The sequence below is a fragment of the Sciurus carolinensis genome, chromosome 4 (genome assembly GCF_902686445.1).
Source record: "Sciurus carolinensis chromosome 4, mSciCar1.2, whole genome shotgun sequence".
Taxonomy (NCBI): Eukaryota; Metazoa; Chordata; class Mammalia; order Rodentia; family Sciuridae; genus Sciurus; species Sciurus carolinensis.
Genome location: NC_062216.1, coordinates 113,523,820 through 113,543,151, shown reverse-complemented (window position 1 = coordinate 113,543,151; position 19,332 = coordinate 113,523,820). Strand labels below are relative to the sequence as shown.

Sequence of the window (19,332 nt, the reverse complement as noted above, 5' to 3'; positions counted from 1 at the left end):
TTTGTATAGGCATTTTAGTTGCTAATAAAATAAAATTTAGTAATGAAGTCAGCTAACCTAAGAAAGTAAATTTACCTACAAAGACATGACATCAATGTCTTTTCATACAATAGCAGTATAACAGTGGTATGCTGAAATTATCTTAGGTGCCTTTCTTTAATAAAGGAAATCTGTTATCAAATAAAGTAGGGAGGATACATGAATTGTCATTTATTTGTGTAATGAAATTTACTTTGGAAGTAGAGATGGAAAGCCAAGGGATGTTTCTGAAAGCATGCCCTGTTAAGGTCTTAGAACCAAAGAATAAAAAAGTTTGTCAACAGTTATTCTTATACCACTCTATAAAACTGTACCCCATCACTAAAGCAAGAATTTTATCAGTTGCCAGAATTTTTTCTTTAAGATATTTATACATTGAAACAGAAAATCCTTCAGTCCACAGCCAAATAAATTTACCTTAGGTAAATTTATTTTATTTTATTTTGGGGGAAAATTTTTTTTCCCTCTGGTCTCCTTCATTCCTCTAACATTTTCTCTTAAGAGTATTTTGGGAAGAAATTTCCTGTTCTTATTTTTCTTCTATAAATTACCTTGCACACACATGCAGCATATGAACTGCTGTTGCTGTGGTTGTGTTTATTTGTTGAACAATCCTGTACTTTGAAATGATTCATTCAGGAGCCATGAAACATTCAAAGCAGGATGTGTGACTCACTTAGTAAACAGCAGCATCTTGAAGGAGAGAGCAGGAACCTAGGTCTGACTGAGGTAGAAGTGAAAGTCATGTTGGCTTTGAGGTATGGGCATGTGTATATTCACACCCTGTCCTTCTTTTCCTTTCCTTACTTTCTCAAATGAGAGATATTGTACATTGGAAATAGAATCAGTGCAGGAAAGGTGAAAAATCCTTGTCAAGACTCTGCAGATGTCCCAGTTTCTTCTTCAAAATTTGTGATCAGTTGAACTTCAAAGATCATTTGTGTTCAAAAAAAGATTAGTTAGGCTTTCCACTATCTGCTCAATGCTGATATCACTATATTCTAGAGCTAGCTCCCCACAGTTTCTCAGGTTTTCTAATGGCTTTTTCTTACTACTTTCTTTCATCAAGATATACCCAGGTATAGATACTATAATAAAAGAAAGATGTCCATGAAGCTCTGCCAAACCTAGAAATTTTGGAGAAAGGGTAGTTAGGATTCAGTATAAGTAACTTCTCAGACTATCATAAATGTAAACTCCATTCCTTGTACTTTTCCTGGGTAGTTTAGGCCTTCAGACCTCATTTCCTAATAACTAAAGAGTTCTGAATATCTCCTTCCCCCTGGCTACTCTTCTGAAACAAGGAAAGGGACTTGAATTCATCATAGGTCAGGATATAAGAACAGTTTTGAATGTGAAGCAAATCCACATAGAAACTTGAACTGTGGTAGCCAAAAACAACATTTCAGGAATGAATCTGGCTAGGAGTTGAGTGCATATTGCACAAAAATTTCATTGGTCACAATGCTTTACCAAGGTTTTAGCTTAAAACTGTTACATTCCAAATGCCCATGTGTTTATGCCTGACTCAGAGTCAAAAGGCAAAAATTTGGGACTGGGGAGATAGCTCAGTCGGTAGAGTGCTTGCCTTGTAAGCACAGGGCCCTGGGTTCGATCCCCAGCACCCAAAAAAAAAAAAAGGCAAAAATTTAGCTTTAGTTTGACCTGAGCTCTCATTTGCTCTCAACTGCCTTTTTAATTCTGCTCAGTGCTGCTATTTAAAAATACTTCCAAGAGAGTAGGCTAAATGAAAAGAGCTAGTTCAAAACATTGACTTATTTAGAATCATTTCACAAAGAATAATTACTTTTTTAGTAAAATACCTGTCTTTGAGATTTCAAAAAGGAAAGACAAAGAAACTAGCTGAATACATCATGCATGCCAGGTACTATATAATTTTTTATAGTTATTTTCTTTAAAATTGTAAGAATCTGGACATGGTTGCTCACGCCTGGAATCCCAGCTACTCTGGAGACTGAGGTAGGAATGTCTCAAATGTAAGATCAGCCTCGGCAACTTAGTGAAACTCATCTCAAAATAAAATTTAAAAGGACTGGGGGTGTGGCTCAGTAGTAGAATACTCATGCATGATGCCCTCAGTTCAAAGTTCTAGGATGCCTGAAATGTTTCATATCTTGATATGGGTGGCAGTTACTTATATACAAATTCATTGAGACATAGACTTAAGATTTGTGCATTTTCTATATGTTATACTTACATTTTTAAAAATGTAAAATAAGACTTCATTGAGATTTATTCCTGATTTGTAGTTCTTCAGGCCATTCTTCTAACTCTTTTCACTTACCTCTGTTCATCTAGTCAGTTTGCTAGGAGGTGTCATTCCATATTCTCCTATTACATAAAGGTTTGTGAAATGGAAAAGGTTTTTACCAAAGAAGCCCCATGGAAAATTAATTGTTAATAAGAAACTATACTTTCCCTGTCCATTCTGCAGCTAATACCAGTTTTCTGATTGATTTCAGCATTGTACTGACTTTGTTTTATGCTTCTTCACATTTCTTTTTTCTTTTTTCTTTTTTTTCCTTTGTAACAGGGATTGAACCCAGGGGTACTTAACCACTGAGTCCCATCCTTAGCTCTTTTTATTTTTTCAGACAGTTTCGCTAAATTGCTGAGGCTGGCCTTGAACTCGCAAACCTTCTGTCTCAGCCTTCTGAGCCACTGGGATTACAGCCACGTGCTATCTTGCCCAGTTGACATTTCTTAAGCTATCAAAAAATCTTCCTTCTTGCTATTTTTTTTTCTTCCACCAAGGAATGAAAATCAAAAGTAGGCAAAATTACTTTGATTAGCTTCTTCTGTATTATGTGTTATGAACAACGCAGTACTGGAGAATTCTATTTAATCTATATCCCAATTACAGTGCCTTCTCTTTCCATCTTCCTAATTTTCCTACCTTAAATATTTGCAGATCTGTAATACATCCGCCATTTTATAAAATGAGTAAATGAGTTTGGGAGTTTTCTTCTGCCTGTGGTTTTTTTTTTTTTTTTTTTTCCTTCCAAGTTTCAGGTCCAAAAACATGTGTTGGCAGTTTGGCAAAGAAAACTAAAAACAGCCTTTAAAAAATTTTTTTATGTCTTTCTCTGTTGCTCTGTAGAAGGGTTTCTCAACAAAAATACAGCAGATATTTTAAGTTAGATAATTCTTTATGTTGGAGACTGTTTTAGTTAGCTTTTTTACTGCTGTGACCAAAAGAACTAATAAGAACAATTTTAGAGGAGGAAAAATTGGTTTGGCACTCACAGTTGCAAAGGTCTCAGTTCACAGATGGCTAATTCCATTCCTAAAGAAGGACATCTTGGTGGAAGAGTGTAGTGGAGGAAAGCAGGAATATGCTATCAAGAAGCAGGGGGAAAGAGAGACTGCTCCCTCACCATAGACAAAACATAAACCCCATGCGCATGCCCCCAGTGACCCATCTCCTCTAGCCCCACCCCTCCTGCCTACAGTTACTATCCAATTAATCCCTATCAGGGCATTAATATTCTGATTAGGTTAAGACTGTCCTAACACAATCATCTCAGCTTTCTTGCATTGTCTCTCATATGAGCTTTATTAGTTCCAGCTGATCTCAAACTTCTTGACTCAAGTGATCCTCCTGCCTCAGCCTCTCCCCAGTAGCTGGGACTATGAGCACATAAGCCAAGCTCTGGTGGTATCTTAGAATATATTATCTATATCAGAGATATCTAGAAGAAATATGAAACAAACCACAAATGTGAGCCACATATATAATTTGCAGTTTTCTAATAGCCACATTTAAAAATAAGTGAAATTAATGTTAATATTTTATTTAACCCAATATTTATAAAATATTATCATTTCAACATGTAGTCAACATAAAAATTATTGAGATGTTTTATTTTATTTATTTATTTATTTATTTATTTATTTATTTATTTTTTGGTACTGTCTTCAAAATCCAGTGTATGGTTTGAATAATAGTACATCTCAGTACAGATTAGTCTGCATTGTAAGTGTTCGGTAGCCATGTGTGGCTAGTGCCGGCCCTCTTGGATAGTGCATATCTAAATGATCTTGGTTTCTGGATCATAGCATGTGATACTTTTTCTCCCTTCTTTTATGCCAGGAAACTGTTCTGATTTCATTTACCTGAGCAAATAAGACTCTAAGTCTATGTTACCATATTAATTCTTTCCCAAGATATATAAACTGTCTTCTGCTTCCAATGTGACTCAAATTCTTCAGCCCCCATTTTGAATAACATCAGCCCTCTTCTGCCTTGGAGATGGTTAGTATCTATACATTTATTGAATATTATGATCATGTGTCCTACAACCAGTGTCAATATTCCCTGAGTAGCTGTTTGAAACAACCATAGTCATAGATAAGATCAGAGAAAAAAGGGAGAACCATTAAGGATATTAACATGGGGGAGCTAGATTATTAGATGGGCAGTAATTTTTTTTTTTTTTTTTTTGAGTCAGGGTCTTGTTCAGTTTCTTAGGGCCTTGGTAAGTTGCTGAGTCTGGCCTCAACTTTGTGATCCCCCTGCCTCAGCCTCCCCAGTTGCTGGGATACAGGTATACATCTTCATGCCCAGTAGTAGGGACACCTACTACTGATCTACTTTACTTTTTCTTTTGAGACAAGATCTCTAAATTGCCTAGGCTAGCCTTGAACTTGCAATCCTCCTGCGTAGATGGGAGTATAGGTATGCACCACCACACCTGGCCCTTCCACACCTTTAATTCAAGAGAATATTCTGTATTTTACTAAGTTCAAAATTTTTACCAATTAATAATTTTGGCTATTTTAATTCAGAAATTGCTTTCAGAGGGATCATCCCCTAAGCATGAAATTCAATACTGATCTGCTTGCATGCCCAAGGCCCTGCATTCAATCCCTAGCACCATGAGTAGGGGGAGGGTATCCTGATCTAGAGAAAATTTTGTTTATCTTTTTTCCAGCACTGAAGATTGAACCCAGAGCCTCAGATATGCTAGGCAAGTGCTTTACCACTCAGCTACACTCCCAGCCCCTGATCTAGAGAATTCTCTTTTTTTTCTCTCTCTCTCTCTCTTCTATGTAAGATGATTGATTCTGAGCCCATAGGGAGCAAGCTGGCCCCAGATTTCTCCAAATCCACATTTCTTTTCCTCCAGTGTTTATATGTCCAAAGACAGAGAACCAAAGAAATTTCTTTGTTGAAAGGGTTCTAGAGAATTTATTTTTAATATTTTGTTTTAGTTGTAGGTGGACACAATAACTTTATTTTATTTTTATGTGGTGCTGAGAATCGAACCCAGGGCCTCATGCATGCCAGGTGAGCGCTCTACCACTGAGCCACAACCCCAGCCCCTCTAGAGAATTCTTAAAACATTAACTTCTAATAAATGAGAGAAAATATAAGGAATATTCAGAACAATAGCCATCTTGGCTTTTTTTTTTTTTTTTTTTTTTTTTTTGGTACTGGGGATTGAACCAGTATTCAACCACTGAGCCACATTCCCCACCCTTTTTTTATATTTTGTTTAAAGACAGAGTCTTGTTAAGTTGCTCAGGGCCTCACTCAGTTGCTGAGGCTGACTTTAAACTTGTGATCCTCCTGCCTCAGCCTCTCAAGGCGCTGGGATTACAGGCATGCTCCAACGTGCCCAGGTTGGCCTTCATTTTGACCAAAGCTTCAGTGAGCTTTTTATTCTCCCCTCTTACCCAAGATTACAAGAATTACATTATAAATAGCAGGGACAGATGACTGGGGCCAAGACTGGGGTAGTTCTCTGCTTCTTAAAAGTATGCCCTTTTGATTCCTCCTTGTCTGAAGTACACTACATTGTTTATTCAGGCATTGTTATTATTATTGTTGTTGTTGTTGTTGTTGTTGTCATGGGCCTCATTTAGCAATTTGGTGAAGCCAGTGAACCCTTTCCCAGAGTAATGCTTTTAAATTCTTAAAATACATAGGATTTTAAAGGAAATTATATGCTAATTATATGGAGTTTTAAAGTTATCAAATATGAAAAATATCTGATAATATATGTACTTTTTAATTACTGCATTAATTAGAGCTCTAGTGGTGGGTATGGCAGCTACTATAACTTCAAAGTTGTGATGAGTATACAGATTATTTTCTCTGGGTAAATTGTGTAGACCTGTTATTCCAGTGACTCCCTAGACTGAAGCCAGAGGATTACAAGTTCAAGGCCCACTTGGGCAACTTAGTGAGACCCCATTTTGAGATTAAAAAGTCTAGGGATGTAGCTCAATGGTAGTGCTCCCTGGGTTTAATCCCCAAGACTGCAGAACAAAAATACAAAAACCCACAATGTTTTCAGGCATAGTGGGATGAGGCTCAGTATAGAGTGTGTGCTTAGCATGCAAAAGCCTAGATACAAGCCCAGGGCAAAAAAAGAATATTTGGAGATACCTTGAAATAGCTATAAGGTGCTGTGAAAAATGTGTAACTTCTATTATGAATTAGAAATGCTAAATTTCAGCTAGAGTTTAGTATAGCTAGAGTTTTGAATTTATCAAACCCTCTAAGATGCTGGTGAGTGGTGGATCCTTTCTGCCACCTACATTTCTCTTCAGGCTTAGTTTTTGATTTGGAAAAAAATAAATAACTCAAGGGTGACTTGAAAGGGGTTGGAAGACAGGGGTAAGCAGCAAAGAGAAACAAGAACTAGACAAATGAAATATGTCAAGCCTATACAGAGAGTTGTAGCCAAAGGGAGGAATTGCCTTTTAAAATACTGAGCAAGAGGCTGAGGATGTAGTTCAGTGGTAGAGTGATTGCCTACCATGCTGAAGACCCTGGACTCAAACAGGAATTTCAAATAAAAAATACTGAACAATCTTAACTAGATCAAAACCTGTAGAGATTTAAAATCTTACTATCGGCTTATTTTAAAGCAAACTATTTCTGATAGTAGAGGAGGACTTCTTGCTTAAAAGTCAATTCTTTTAGGTTCTAGAACATTGTGCAAATTTTTTCAAACTACCAACATGGAATTTCCTTGAAGTGCCTATAAACATTTTTGGAAAAGATTGCTATGGTTACCAGTATCAACAAGTTTGTTTAATCCTCTACCATTTATTTATTTATTTATTTATTTATTTATTTGTTGTAGATGGACCAAATACCTTTGTTTTATTTATTTTATTTATTTATTTTTATGTGGTACTAAAGATCAAACCCAGTGCCTCACACATGCTATGCAAGCGCTCTGCCACTGAGCTACAGCCCCAGTCCCTCCACTACTCTTTATATCCCCTTAAAAGGATTTTTTAAAAATTTTAGTTGTAGATGGACACAGTACCTTTATTTTATTTATTTATGTGGTGCTGAGGATTGAACCCAGTGCCCTATACATGCAAGGCAAGCCACAACCCTAGCCCTTCTCCTTCAAAGGATGTTTTGGTGAGTTTTTTTATGATTTGTTTTGTTTTGATTTTTTTCTCCATTGTATACAAAAGTCCTACTCATTTCCTTTTATCAAATACCAGGCCATTGCAGACGCTGTGCAGTAACTTGTTTAACCGTCAGGTATATCCCTGGTTAACAGACTATGTATCTTTCCACCCCCACCATTCCTTAAGGAAAAATTTGTAACTGAAAAAAAATTGGTGTATGGGGTTTATCAGCAGTAGAGAAAACAATAGTTCTTGATTAAATTTTCCCACATTTTGTTCAGTTTTGTCCTAGATCCATCAGAAGCCACTAAGGTAAGTTTTCTTTTGACTTCTTGGATCTTCACTTTTAATTGAAAATTCCCTGTGCCCTTAAGGCCATGTATGCCTTGCCTGGAAGGAATCTGGATCTTAACCAGGCTTTAGAAGTGAATTTGAAAAAAAGCTACTTTTGGGTAAAATAAAGGAGCCAAAACAGTTTAGTCTTGTTTTCTGGACTGGGTGAGAGCTCAGATGGGACCAACTCCTATGTATTTGTTTTGCAGATGAGTTGTGGGTTAAAGATGTGGTGTTTTATGGGAAGTGTATCTCTAAAGAAGAAAGAGAAAGGGGGATTAAGCAATCAATCACTATTTTTAGAAACAAAAAGACAAATAGAATCATGTTTCAGAGTCTCCCTGGTGAAGAAACTGTGGAAAGCTGCGGCATCCAGGCTGTTACTATGTTGTAGGCATGTTTTAATGAAGGAACAGGACTAGCAGCCACAAAGGGACTTTTGAGGGTACTGTTCTTTGAATTACTGCTGTTCATCTGTTCTTTTCACCTCCTCCTTTTAAAGAGTGGGAGTATAAATTATTGTCCAGTAACCCTGTCTTACTTAGTCATAAACTGGGGTAGACTTCACTGCACCTATTCATTGTTCTTTCACCCAAGCCCCTGAACAAATAAAATCTCTATGCCATCTTCTTTTCTCTTCCCTCATCCTGCCTACAGGCTCCTCCCTACCCTTAATTTTTTTTTTTTTTTGGCTTGTATTTTTATTCTGCCATTATACAGCTAGCAGCATTGTACCAGCCCCTTTATGGCTGATGGAGCCCAGGCATGCTGCCCGATGAGGGGAGACAGCATTTGGCCGATGGGGCTGGTGTGTGGTATTATTGCTGGCCATTGGGCCTCTGTCCTCTACAGCTCCGTCCTGGCTCATTAAAACCCTGAGCCAAATAGCCTCGCAGGCGCCTGCTGCAGCACTGTGGGGGCCAGGAAGTTAAATGGTTCTCCTAATCCTGCATAATTTATCTCCCTGTTAGCCCCCTCATAAACTAGTCCAATTCAGCTCCACCATGGAGAGCTTTGTTCTGAAATGTCCTATTTTTGTGATGACCAAGTGCCCAGCCTTTCCCTTCTTCTCTCTTTATTATTATTATTAAAAATTGTTTTCCCCTTGTTCACTGCAAGTTTGCCTTAATGGTTTTTTCATTTGGAGCCTCCTCCTGGACCCCACTCTACCAACAATCTGTCCATTTCTATCATTTGGACCTGATATTACAGAGCAGTTGGTGCTATGGTCTTCCCCCTTCCTCTCTTTCCTCCCTCCCAGCATCTTTTTTCTCTGTCTCTTCTCCTTTTCCACCACTTCCAATAGTTTCTCTTTTCTATTTCCTCTTTCTAGGGACAAACCTGTTTGCACCATGTTTGGTAGGTTATTTTAAAATATCATTGAATTGGTGGAGCTTTTTGTTTGTTTGTTTGTTTCACATCTCTATTTCTGTTTCATTTCAGAGATTTACAAACGAGGACCACCTGGCAGTTCATAAACACAAGCATGAGATGACATTGAAATTTGGCCCAGCCCGAACTGACTCAGTCATCATTGCAGGTATTTGCTGCCCCCAAAACCACGTGCCTTGCCATCACCAGACAGTTAAGATTAATACCAGGGACCAGATGTACCAGGAGCTGTTCTCCCCTTCTCCCATCAAGAGCCCTTATGTGATCTGCATTTAATCAGGAAAAAGGAACACTAAAAGCTCCCAAATTTCTATTATGCTCTCCACTATTTTTAATAATGAGATTGTGTTCTGTGGTATTTGAGAATAAGTGTATTGAGGCTTTGTCCTAGCTTTTTTCAGTCTATTCCCTCCTTGCTTTCTATTTATTAAGACTTTAGAAGATTTACAGGCAAGAGATGACTTTGACATTTCCCCCTACCCACAGTGAAAGGGTGGGGAAAAAAGGCAAAAAAGCCCACTTAGCCTGGCTGTTTCTCTTCCACTGGGTGTCAGTTTTCTTCCAGGAGGCAGATTATCAGTTCGTAAATTCAGCTTCCCTTGTGAACCCAGACACCATTGAGGGCACATTTCCAGAACCCAAACAAGACATTTAGTCAGTGGGACTTTTCCAAGTCAATTTGGGTGACCTGGAACTTCTCATCAGTTGTTTTAGATATTATCTTGCTTCCATGCACCATTATCAAGAGAGCATTCTTTGTAACTACTCTCAACTCTTACAGTAGTTTTTTGTACTATTTGTAGCTAGACAGACATACAAACCAAAGTGGACTTTTGATACCAAGAAAGGTTCTGATTTAACCCAAGCTAAGCAAGTTAACTTAATATTTAATCAATAATGTATTTAGTTGGAAGTTATCACATCAGTTAATAAATCAATTAAAGCACAATTTCTCTTAAGTATTATGAACCAAAATGCTATCCTAGACCTGGAAAAGGTCTTTTTCCATATTAATGCAAGTGATGAAAGAGATTTGCCCTTATAAGTCCCCTATTCCATATTAATGCAGCAAATATTTATTGAATATCTACTGCATGCACCAGGCACTTTTCTAGTAGTTTGTAGATTTGTAATCCCTGGGAAAAGGATATGAATAGGAGCAGTGTCATCAGTAATTCTTAAAACCAGAAGGAGAATCTTAGGGAAGAGTGGATAGGATGTAACTATCTATGTAGGTAAAACATACTTAACCAAGTCAGGATATACATACATGAAAATCTTTAAATATTTGCACATAAATACAAGTGAATAATACAAACAACATGAATACTGAGAGAAGTAACATTAAGTGGAATTCAAATCTTAGTATTCCTGTTCTTCCTGCCACTATCCTCATTATACTTTTTTTTTTTTTTTTTTTTTCAGTTCTGGGGATCGAACCCAGGGCCTTGTGCTTGCAAAGCAAGCACTCTACCAACTGAGCTATCTCCCCAGCCCTATCCTCATTATACTTAAGAGTTCTCTGAAGTCTCCTAGCTGGCCTCCTTGACTGGTCTTCTTCTAATCTGTCTATCATACTATTAAAAAATCAGTCTTCCTTAAATTCTACTCTTGTGGTCAAAATCTGTCATTATGTTATGTTAACCCATTTTGTCCCATTGTCCCAGGTACCGTAGTTGCCCTTTTGTCCTACTTGCCTATATGAACAATACGTATTCTCTCTCTCTCTCTTTTTTTTTTATTGGTACTAGGAATTGAACCCAGAAGTACTTAACTACTGAGCCACATCCCTACCCCTTTTTTTTCTTTCTTTTATTTTTTTTTTATTAATTTTTTAATTTGTTCTAAATGGTACCAGCCCTTTTTATTTTGAGATAGGGTCTCACAAAGTTGCTCAGTGCCTCACTCAGTTGCTGAGGCTGGCTTTGAACTTGCAATCCTTTTCCTGGTGCTTCTAGGATTACCGGCATGTATCACCATGCCCAACTGTATTCTTGTTCTTAATAATAAAGGATATATAAGCTCTGGAATATGATTTCTAATCTATCTTAATACACAGGTGTCAACTTATTTGAAATATTTACAGAATTGGAAAGTTGAGACATTAATTAATGGGTTAAAACTGCAGCTGTCCATAACCTAGCCCTGTGTTACTCACCCAACTTTATATACAACTTATTTATTACAAAATGATTATCTGACTTAGACACACCTTCTCCTCATCCATAACCATGGTAACTATACTCTACCCTTCTCTGTGCCTTTATCTACACTACTGTCCTTCACCTCCAGATATGGTGAGTAAATAGTGCTTTGAATGCTGGAAGACCAGCTTAGATGAAGGCAAGAGCATATGTGGGAGATTCAGCCAAAGGAATAACTCATCATTGTTCAGTGCTACTGAACCTCCAATGTTCTCTTCTCTCTACTATCTACAGTTATTCTCTAAGGCTGGCTCAAGTCCTACTTGAATTTTTCACAACTTTATGTGCTATTATGTCATTAATGTGTCTGCATTTAATTTCTATGATAATTTTATCCCCCAGTGCACATAGTACTGATTTTTGTACACTGCCATGCTATCACAGTGTGATGCTATCTGTGAATATTGGTTTTATTTCCTCAACTAGAAAACATTCTCTTAGTTCTCTAGGGTAAGACCCACGACTTATATTTGGCCTATACTCCTATGCCTCCCCAAGTTTAAACCCAAGTGTATGCATGTAGCACCAAAACACAAAGACAGTATTCAGTAAATACTTATTGATATTTTAGGAATCATCAGGGCAGGCTAAGAATTTTCTTACATATTTTTAGCCCATTTGTTCAGAAACCACCTCCACTGAAGGTTGAGGCCATCTGGAAGGTAGGGAATTAGGTTTAGCATAAGGGAACTTTTAAAATAAAAACCAGAAATGAGCATGAACAGCAGGGTGTGGGAAAAGTTTTATGAGCCTCACATCACAAGTCTAGAGTCCCTCTTCTATTATCACCTGCTCCTGAACGCTTGAGTTGTAATTTTGTAATTTTGTGTGTGCCCTTTCTGAAGAATTCTAAGCATAAAAGATGATATTACCTCAACTCTGTTATTGTTAACCAACCAAAGCTGCCAGAGAACATTTTTAAACTATTTTGGGAGGTAGTGGTAACTTTTCTAAACAGATTGATTCAGAAGAGCTTTTTTTAAAAAAAAAATTAAAAATAAATGTTTCCATGGAAAATCCCATGGGATTATTTCCAATTGATCATGCCAGAAGGGGCAATTTTGACCCCAGGTCTCATTGTTTAAAATATAATTTAAACATTTGTTCTATTTCTATCATTTAGTCTACTTTTGGGGGATTGGAGATGAATCACTGAGGGGACTAGCATGTCAAGGAAAAACACTGTAGAGTTGAGTTCAGGGAATACAATTCAACTCCAGAGAAGCAGGGTAGGGAGAAGGAAGCTCAAATCTGAAATTCAAGTTCCTTCAAAAGTTCCCATGGATTACCAAGAGCCTTCCTTTCCCTAAGAGCAGAGGCTTTCTGTTAAGGAAAAGATTTGCATTGCCCCTGTGGGGATATTTTGGCCAACAAGTCTAAATCCAAATATCCTGGTTTCCGGAATTTTCTATGGGCCCTGGTCTCTGTGAAATGAGTCCTATTGTTTGCAGTTTCCTTTTCTAGGTCATGGTATTGCTCTCTTGCTTCCCAGCGCCTAGATTTGCCTAGAACACCTTCAAAAAGGTAACAGACCCATACATCAATGACCTCTGAAAGACCAGGCACCATTTCTTTTTCTTGTTTTTAAATTTTTATTTATTTATTATTATTATTATTATTATTGATACTGGGGATAGAACCCAGGAACGTTTTACCTCTGAACTACATCCCTAACACTTCTATTTGTGGTGGTGGGTAGGTACTGGGAATTGAACCAAGGGGCACTCTCCACTGAGCTGTACCCTGAACCTTTTCATTTTTTATTTTGAGACAGGGTCTCATTAAGTTGCCCAGGTGGGCCTCGAATTTACAATTCTCCTTCTTCAGCCTCCTAAATCTCTGGGATTACAGGATTACAGTCTTGTGCCACCATGCCCGGCCCCAGCCCTTTTGTGAAACTTTTTTTTTTTTTTTTATCATTTTGAAACAGGTAATTAAATTTATTCTTTGTGGCCCAGGCTGGTTTTGGACTTGCCATTCTCCTGCCTCAACCTCCTGGGTACCTGGGATTATAGTTGTATGCTACCACATCTTGCACCATTTCTTTTTTGGTAGTTTTAGCAAGCAGACTCAACCGTATGATCCTCAGTTTCTTCTCTTCATCATATTTTTACATCCATCTGCTTACCTACTTAATTCAGTACTAGCTGGGAAGCTGGGTATGATGGGCACAGGTCTGTTCGTAGTCCCAGCTACCCAGGAGGCCAAGGTGGGAGGGTCATTTGAGTTCATGAGTTCCAGATCAGCCTGGGCAACATAGTGAAAGGGACCCCATCTCAAATACAAACAAACAGATCTAGCAGGGGGTAAATTTAAAAAGAAAACACTACTTAACTGTACCTACTTTTCAAAGTTAGGGGTTTCACAAAACTTCACCTGTGTTGGTTGTTTTGTTTTGTGGTAAAAGATGCAAAAACAGCACTGAGTGAAAGGTGGGTATAAGAATAATCAGCTACAAAACATTATCCTGTGTTCCCCCTGCTGGCCTTGAGGCAATACAACACAGACACCCTCTGGCACCAGTCTTCACCTATTAGAGCTCTATAAAAGCAAATTTGCCCTAAAACAAACTCTCTGTCTAGAACTAGAATAAAAACGTATTTTCTGTGTACTCTCAAGTTTTAATTTCAGATCAAAAGTAAGTTTCTTTCTTTCATGTTTACAGATCAGACTCCTACACCAACTAGATTCCTGAAGAATTGTGAAGAGGTGGGACTCTTCAATGAACTAGCTAGCTCCTTTGAACATGAATTCAAGAAAGCTGCAGATGAGGATGAGAAAAAGGCAAGAGGCGGGACTTGTGAAAAAAACAAACTGATCATGTTCCAATCTAGGCTGTTATTGTACCTTGGGAGAATTCGCTTAACTGATTAAAGGACAGAATCATGGGGTTGATTCTCTAGAACCAAATAGTACTCACCAATCCTAGTCATCGCCCAGGCCTTTGAGAGTCCAGATGATGGATCAGCACAGTTCTGTCTTCATCAGAAACCAATCTTCTGACCCTTCAGTGGAGTATAATTTTAGTAATGTATTTTTTAAAAAATTTGTTATGAATATGTAGATGTTAAAAGAGTACCAATTGGCCAAGCACAGTGGTGCTTGCCTGTAATTTTAGATACTTGGGAGGCTGATACAGTAGGATCACAAGTTTGAGACCAGCCTTAGCAACTTAGCAAGACCTTGTCTCAAAATAGAAAGGATTGGTTGTGAATGCCCATGGGTTTTTCCCAGCACACACACAAAAAAGTAGTATGAATTGCTCAAATTTTATTAAATGTTTTCATTGTAAATTCCACTTTTTTCTAAACAGATTAGACTTTTCACCGGGTCTATTCTTATTCAGTCAACTAGTCAATAAGCATTTATTGAGTTTCTACTCTTTATTTCAGTATGTGTGGTTCTTGCCCTCAAATAACTTTTTAGTGTGATTCAGAGCATTAAAATTAAAGGAGGATGATCTTACTGCCTTTCAAAGGAAATCAGCCAGGATAGTGAAAGAATCAGAAGTTATGCCACTTCAGAAACATTTAAAGAAATTAAGGAAGTTTTGCTTGGAAAAGAGATTTAGTATGAATAAAAACGTTATATAGAAATACTTGAAGAACTTTTATGTAAAAGAGTAATTAAATTTATTCTTTGGGGCCCAAAAGTAGAAGTATGACCACAGGATGGATGCTATCACAAAATATGTACAAATATATAGAGCCATTTAGAGGAAGATACTGTAGTAAGGATTAAAATATTGGAATACCTTCTAATCCTGAGGTGCTGTGATTCTAGTTTTAACCTTTATATATTCCAGATCCCTAGAGGATCCCTTAGTTTGGAATTCTAGGGGAAACTGTCAAAGAAGCAGAGTCAAAGGAAAATAGTTCTCATGGAATAACAAGTTTGGGAAGAAAAGAAAAATGGAAAGGTCAAAGTTTACTTTAGAATTAAATTTACTACTTAAAATCAAGTCTGGCTGGGCGCAGCAGCTCATACCTGTAATTTTGGGCTTGGGAGCCTGAGGCAGGAGGATTGCAAGTTTGAGACCAACCTCAGCAACATAGTGAGACCTTAAGCCACTTAGCGAGACCCTATCTCCAAATAAAAAGGGCTGGTGATGTGGCTTAGTGTGGTTAAGCACTTGGGTTCACTTCCCATTACCAAAAAATAAAATAAAATAAAATCAGGTCTGCATTGCATGATTCAGATAAGATTCCAATATCTACATCCCCAAACATATTTATTAACACATGTACCTCATAATTGCATGGTTTAGAGAGGCGTGGGATCCTATCAGAATACAGAAAATCCAGAATGTAAGAAAAAATTTTCATGGGAACTGTTTCTTTCCAAGGGGAAGACACTAGGTAAATGAAGATAGTTATGTCTGAATTTTCCAGGCAGCTTACATTATAAAAATACTAGATAAAGTGTTGTTATCACCAGAATTCTCTCAATTTTGCAGCTTTCTGTGAGCTTCTTTTCATGCTGTCTCCTGCTAACTAAAAGAAAAAGGGGGCGGGCAGGGAAAATTAATGGCATATATCTGTAGCTTTTCTTTCAAATGTCTGAACTATGCAGTCTTCTGAAACCTTTACTTTAGAGACTGAGGTCTCTCATCTCTGCTACCTCAACTTATGTGATATAATTTTATTTAAAGCATCCCTATCTCATCTCCCCTGCCATTTTCCCCTTCTCCCAAACAAAATAAGTAGTCAGATTATTTCTACCAGGATATAAGGAATTTTTATACCAAATTCTTTATAAGAAAATTCAACAAAAGTGGTTTCCCTAAGAAAACTTCAAGTCTTTCCCACTGTCATTTCAGCTTGACTGACACTTCTAGGAGGCCAGTTCATAGTTGGTCTGGCCTTTCCTCAATGGGCATCCCTTGATATTTCTGCCTGCCTCTCCAGGGTGATCTTTACCTACCCTTGATGAGAAACACAGATACAGTGGAAGAGTATCTCCAGGAGTGTTTAATGAACCTGAAACTTTCTTGAACCACAGCTTTTCTTGGAGATGCCCCTGGGAATTTTAAACCAGTGGTTGTATTTACTTACAGGCTTCAACTTCCCACCAAACTCTTGACTTCGGTGTTCTCAGAATCAGCTAAAAAACTGGGCCTAATATCTTAGCAATGTAGAAAGAATGAGGCAGAAGTGAAAAACCATTTTTGCTATTCCTCATCCTCATTAGACTAGCAAGAAAGAACCATAACTACCTTATTTAGTGTAGTAAATAGTAGATTATCTTTAGTTTATTCAACCAGCTACCCAAAAGACTTCTAGGGATTGATGTACACGGTAAGATAGAAACAAATTCTGTTTCACCAAGAAGTGCAGGATATGAGAATAATGGAACAAAAAAATCTACTTTATCATGAAATTGAACTGAAGTCAACCCTCTTTTTGTGGTACAGTGTCAGCCATTTATCTCAAGTAGTTTACTGTTCCCTGCAAAGCCACTTACAGCTCAGTTCTGTGAGGTGATCACACCACTGCCAGGAAGTACTCTAATTTCTCATTTGTTCAATCCTGTTCCTACCACCAAGTTCTGATTTCTCTCACTGATCAGATGATCAGTCTCCTTTCTACATTATTACCATGTGTACATATATAACTATATGACTGGTGGGATTCTACATCATATATAACCAGAAGAATGAGAAATTATACTCCATTATGTATGATGTATCAAAGTACATTCTACTGTCATGCATAACTAATTAAAACAAATTTAAAAATTAAAAAAAAAGAAAAAAGAAAAAAAAGAAACAGCACATCTCCCTGAAACTTTTGCTCCAGATTTTGGGATGAGATCACTATCAAGCATGGTGAGTTCCCCAGAAAAGACCTTTCCTGTCTTGTTTTTACTATGGTAATATCCATTTTGTCTTCATTTGCTTTTTTTTTTTTTTTTTTTTTTTTGATACCAGGGATTGAATCCAGGGGTACTTAACCACCAAGCCAAATTTCTAGCCCTTTTTTATATTTTATTAGAGACAGGGTCTTGCCGAGTTGCTTAGGGCCTTGCTAAGTTGCTAAGGCTAGGTTTGAATTCAGGATCCTCGTGTCTCAGCCTCCTAAATCACTGGGATTTTAAGCATGTGCCACCATGCCAGGCTTCTTCATTTGCTTTTGATAATTAGGTAACCTAGTTATTCTGATTGGCAGAGAGTATTCACAGCTCTTTAACGGCCAGCAGAGTTGGTTGGGAATAAGCAGGCACTTGATTCAGGAATCATTTTACTTTTCTGAAAAAGATTTTAATCATAATATTTGCATGAATTTAAATGACATCTTTTCACTTATTTTCAGGTCTTTAAAAGTATTTGCTTACCATTGGTCTTATCTTATTTTATGGTTAGAGAAATAGAATCCCTGAGAAGATAAAATGATTTGACGAGTTGTTCATAAAACATAGGACCCACACTTTAACTTGCAGTTCAGTGCTCTGACCAAGGACTGAACTTAGAAGCATATGCTCTCATCTTGTAATTGGAAAGATAAATTCAACCTAAAGGAAATCATGAAATTGAACTCTCTTCATTCTCTTTCATAAACAGGGTGCTGCCGGACCCCTTGACATGTCTCTGCCTTCCACACCCGACATCAAAATCAAAGAAGAAGAGCCTGTGGAGGTAGACTCATCCCCACCAGACAGTCCTGCCTCTAGCTCCTGCTCCCCACCCCTGAAGGAGAAGGTAAAATTCTCTACCAGGAGTTATCCCAAACATTAATTGATACGTTAAGGTATTTTTTTGATATTTTTTTTAGTTGTCAATGGACCTTTATTTTATTTATTTATATGCAGTGCTGGGAATCGAACCCAGTGCCTCACACAGGCTAGCCAAGCATTCTGCTACCATCGGAGCTACAACCCAGCCCAGATAGATTTAAGTTTTTTGTTATTTTTGGAAGTGGGGTACCAAGGAGCACTCAACCACTGAGCCACCTATTTTGTATTTTATTTAGAGACAGGGTCTCACTGAGTTGCTTAGCACCTTACTTTTGCTGAGACTGGCTTTGAACTTGAGATCCTCCTGCCTCAGCCTCCAAAGCTACTGGGATTACAGGTGTGCGCCACCATGCCCGACTAGATTAAGTGTTGATTCACAAATAATGTAAGGTACAGGAGTGTTGATTATATTTAAAGGAATCTTAATTGTTTAGAAAATTTATATAAATTATGCTTATTCTTTTGCCTAGCAATTCCATTTCTGAGTCTAAGTAGGAGAGTAATTAGGGCATGTTCTGCCAAAAGAAATATGTAAGAATGCTCATAGTAATTTTATTCATAAGAGCCAAAAAAAAGCTAGAAACATTCTGAATATCCATCAACCAAAGGATAAATTGTGGGAGTCTGGGAGGTGTAATTCAATGATAAAATACCTGCTTAGCATGTGTAAGACCTTGGGTTGAGTCCTAGCATCAGTCAATCAATAGTAGTATATTTCTAAAATGGAATACTACATGGCAAAGAAAAAAATGAACAGTGTGGTACCAGGTGTGGTGGCACACATAGCAACTTGGGAGGCTGAGGCAGGAGGATCATGATTTCAAAGCTAACTTCAGCAACTTGGTGAGACCCTGTCTCTAAATAAAATATAAAAAGGGCTGGAGATGTGGTTGGTGGTTAAGTGCCCTTGGGTTCAATTCCAGGTACCAAAAAAAAAAAAAAAAAAAAAAAAAAAAACCCTAGGCTGTGGCTATAGCTCAGTGGTAGAACACTTGCCTAGCATGTGCGAGGCTCTTGGTGTGCTCTCCGGTACTACAAAAGAATAAAGAACTAATAATCAGGCCTGGGGTTGTGTCCTCAGCATTACATATGAATAAATGAAATAAGTCCATTGACAAATTAAAAAAAAATTTAAAAAAAAACTAATGATCATACAGCAGTATGTGTAAGTCTGACAAACATATTGAACAACAACAAAAAAATAAGGCACAAAAGTGTGTAATTTGATTCC

General features: G+C 37.6%; 1 protein-coding gene and 1 non-coding gene across 6 annotated transcripts in view; one reads left to right on the top strand and one right to left on the bottom strand.

Annotated features, from left to right (window-relative positions):
• The window catches only part of Atf7 (activating transcription factor 7), an 89,467-nt gene that overhangs the window by 55,547 nt on the left and 14,588 nt on the right, over nt 1-19,332 (top strand). For 4 of the 5 annotated variants that reach the window (XM_047551021.1, XM_047551018.1, XM_047551020.1 and 1 more), the window contains exons 3-5: nt 9,217-9,313; nt 14,035-14,153; nt 17,929-18,066. In XM_047551021.1, coding sequence (XP_047406977.1) covers nt 9,217-9,313; nt 14,035-14,153; nt 17,929-18,066 — 354 coding nt within the window. The remainder of the gene's footprint in view (nt 1-9,216; nt 9,314-14,034; nt 14,154-17,928; nt 18,067-19,332) is intronic. The other variant, XM_047551023.1, reaches the window with a different exon arrangement.
• On the bottom strand, nt 5,109-5,239 carry LOC124984133 (small nucleolar RNA SNORA38). The gene has a single exon (XR_007108593.1). It is a non-coding gene; the product is annotated as a small nucleolar RNA SNORA38 (small nucleolar RNA).